At 68.4% G+C, this 3,554-nt stretch overlaps 1 protein-coding gene across 1 annotated transcript in view; it reads right to left on the bottom strand.

Annotated features, from left to right (window-relative positions):
• The window catches only part of ADAMTS7 (ADAM metallopeptidase with thrombospondin type 1 motif 7), a 47,556-nt gene that overhangs the window by 8,157 nt on the left and 35,845 nt on the right, over positions 1 to 3,554 (bottom strand). Inside the window, exon 19 of the mRNA XM_040642615.1 lies at positions 3,547 to 3,554. This exon is cut by the window's right edge and continues 176 nt beyond it. Coding sequence (XP_040498549.1) covers positions 3,547 to 3,554 — 8 coding nt within the window. The remainder of the gene's footprint in view (positions 1 to 3,546) is intronic.

Genomic DNA, 3,554 nt, shown 5'->3' with positions numbered 1-3,554 from the left:
CCTCGCCCGCTCGCTGTGCTCTGCATCCGCAGCGTGGGGCTGGATGAGCAGAGCGCCCTGAGCGCGCCGGGCCTGCGCGCACCTCCCGGCCCCCTGCTGAGACCCCTTGCCACTGGGATGTGCCCTGTCCAGCCACCTGGGCCGTGGGAGCTGGTCGCAGGTGAGCGTCATGTCGGGAGGGCCCGCCCCAGGGAGGGAGACGGCCTTCAGGGGGCCCCTTACTGCCAGGCAGCACGGTGGGAGGGCTGGGGCCTTCCTGGGAGCCCTGTCCCCAAAGCCTCAGGACTCTGGATGCCCTGGCAAGCCACCACTGCCAGCCACGGTCTCGAGCTGAACGGGGTCAGAGAGGGCTGGGTGGCCTCAGCTCTGACACTGGGCGGGGGCAGGGTACCCCAGTAGGCGCCAGCTTCTCCCGGGCCGAGCGCCTCAGCCTGGTCTCCTGCACAGTGCTCGGCGGACGGCGGGGGGCACTCAGCACCAAGCGTCCTCTGCACCAATGACACCGGCATCCCCTCGATGAGGCCCAGCGGCCGGCCAGCGGAGCTGCCTGCTCCCTGCCGCCCTGTCCTCAGGCCCTGGACCCGAAGGCTCAGGCAGCGGCTCCTCCAGCCACGAGCTCTTCAATGAGATCGACTCATCCCCGCGCCTGGCCCCGCGCCCTCTGCCCCTCGTCACCTGAGCCGGCCGGCATGGGCAATGCCATCGAGGAGGACCCTGAGCTGGACCGCCGAGCCCGTGTTTGTTGACGATTTCTACGCGACTACAACTTCATTAACTTCCACGAGGACCTGTCCTACGAGGAGCCGACCCGGACCTGGCAGGGCGGGGCACTGAGACGCCCCACCCTGGGCAGTCCTGCTGAGCCCCCCATAAGCACCCGCCTGCCGGCCTCAGAGGCCCGGGGGACCGAAAGGAGGGGCACTGGGAGAGTCCCCCCCCTTGGCCCATCTCTCTGCCCCCACCCTCGGAGCACGGCCCCTGGGAACCTCCTGGTCAATTTCTTACCTGAGGAAGATGCCCCGCCAGGCACTCCAGACATGGGGCTCCCCAGCTGGCCCTGGCCCCTGCTTCAGTCGGTGGCACGAAGCCTGCCTGCCCCTGGGAGCCTCCCAGGAGGGAAGACAGCCAGAGCCAAACTCCCCTCCCGCCGGGCCGGGGGGCACGAGGCTGTCCGAGGGAGGAGGAGGAGAGGAGGAGGAGGAGGAGGAGGAGTGGGGGAGGAGGGAGGAGGAGTGGGGGAAGAGGAGTGGGGGAGGAGGAGGAGGGGGAAGAGGAGGAGCTTTAGACCTGGAGCGACCAGCCTGCCCCAGGATCCCGCCCATGTCGCCCCCTTTGCCCTCCTTCAGCACCACCCGCACCTCCCCAGTCCTGGCACAGGCGATCCATGGACGGCAGGGATCTGTGGCCTGGGAACCTACCTCTGGAAGGTGGCCTGGGTCCTGGGGACACTGAGCTGCGGCCTCCCGTCGGGAGAGCTCCTTCCCCTCCTCCCCCAGCTGCTCTGCCAGCGACCACAGGCGGGACGGCCCCTGGAACAGGGGACTCCCACCCCTCCAGCCCCGTGGCACCTGCAGACCGCGGCCGTGCCGGAACCTTCCTTCTGACGGCCCCCTGGCCTTGAGCACACGTTTTGGGCCTGGCCTCTGGCCCAGGACCATGGGGCAGCGGAAACCGCTGGCTCTGAGGTGCCCCGAGCCCGTACTGGCTCAGGAACGGTTCAGCCAACAATAGCAGAGCCCCCAAGGCCCAGCCTCTGGACCCCAGCCTGACCCAGGTCCTGCCACCTGCCACGATGCCAGCTGGGAGGTGGGAGGCTGGAGCGGGTAGAGGGCTGGGGTTCACCAGGACCTTGCTGACCGTTTCCTCGCTTTGGAAACGGCTGCCTTCCAGATGCCTGGGGGTTCTGGGGTTTGGGAACTGGCAGCCCCTGACCCCAGATCAGTCCTGTTGCCTCCATGTGCCCCCGCAGTCCGCCCTGTCAGCCTCATGTTCCCATCGAGCAGTAAGGGGGTGGCGAGGGGCATCGCTAGTCTCTGGGGTCCCCTGACGTCCATGCCTGAGCAGCACAGGGTCTGCTGGGAAGGCCAGGAGGCCCCCAGGCCCACAGGAGCTGGAGCACGGCTGCCACTCCCCTGCCCACCACCTGCCGGGCACACGGGGTCCCGGGGGTCAGGTCTAGGCCGGCGCCAGGACGCAGTCCCCGGTGTTCCTGCCACCCCCACCCCTCGGGGCACTGGGCAGGTTCCCAAGCACGTCCAAGATCCCAACCACACGTGACCTGGGCTGTCCCGGGCTGGTGCTGACGGCCTGGGGAGGGGGCCACCAGGGCCCGGGGTTCAGTCTTGGGAAAGAGGCCACGCCCTGCTGTCTGCTGCTCCGTGGGCCCGTGGGACTCAGGAGCCTGGGGTGGGGGCAGGGATTAGGGCGGGCTCACCGGGCCGGGCAGGGCTCCTCGCTGCACTTCCTCTGGCGGTCATCGTCGGGCCGGCCCAGGGGGTCGCAGTGTCTCTCGTCCACTGGCCCCGCCTGTCGCTCAGTGCAGTACACGCTTTGCCTCTGCAACCCTGGGGGCCACAGGGGCTCAGCCTGGGCCTGGCACCCGGGGTGCCCCCTGCCCGAGCTGCCCTGCGCCCCAACACAAGGCCATACCGGCTCTAATGGAAGCTCCCAGAGCAAGGCCTCCCTGCCCCCTCTCGCTGTCCTCCCAGCCTTCACCTCTGGCCCTGGAGCGGGCGCAGAGTGCGCAGGCTCGGGGGGACGGGGGGCCAGCCCCTCGGCTTCCTAGCTGGGAGGCCTTGGGCAACTCACTGGGCCTCTCTGAACCTCTGTGTCTTTGTAACAGCAATACCTGCCTCGAAGCCGCCAGGGAGTGAGGACACCATGGGGTCATGCAAATCCAACCCCAGCCTGAGCGCCACCCATCCCGGCAGGGTCCGTGCTCAGAAAAGGGGGAGCGGCGAGGAACCTCATCAGACACCCCCCCGCCCCCCAGCTAACGTTCCTATCCTGCCCCGGAGCCCATGATACCTTTGTCACTGTTCCTGTCCCTCTGCCACCGCCTGCCTCTGGGCCTTTGCACGGCTGTGCTCCTCACCTTCACCATGCACCCCCACCCCCTCTCCAGCAGAAGGACCCCCTCTAGCAGGCTCTGCCTTCACCCCTGCTTCCCTCACAGCCCCGAAGAGCGGATCCCCTCAGCCTGAGGATCCCAGCTCCCATCGACTCCTCGCTCCCCACTGACAGAAGGCCGGGTCTGTGCAGGGTGACCACGGACCCTGCTGAAACCCCCACCGTAGTGCCCGGGCATCGAGGGAGGTTTGGGACATAGTCCTTCCAGGGAGAAGAGGGCACAGGTCCCCCCCGGGGGTCAGCCCCTGGCTCCTTCTTCTTCCTGCTTGGACCACAGAGGCTGGGAGGGGGCCACCTCGACAGGCGTAAGGGGGACTCACTGATGGGAGGAAAGTCCTGGGTCCCTAGGGGCACCCGGGCCATCTTGCCAGTGTGGACTCTGCCCCCTGGGCCTTCCTACTGCTGGGGGCAAATGACCGGGAGCC

Source organism: Ursus maritimus, unplaced genomic scaffold, assembly GCF_017311325.1.
Source record: "Ursus maritimus isolate PB19 unplaced genomic scaffold, ASM1731132v1 scaffold_27, whole genome shotgun sequence".
Taxonomy (NCBI): Eukaryota; Metazoa; Chordata; class Mammalia; order Carnivora; family Ursidae; genus Ursus; species Ursus maritimus.
This window is presented reverse-complemented; position numbering and strand designations above follow the sequence as displayed.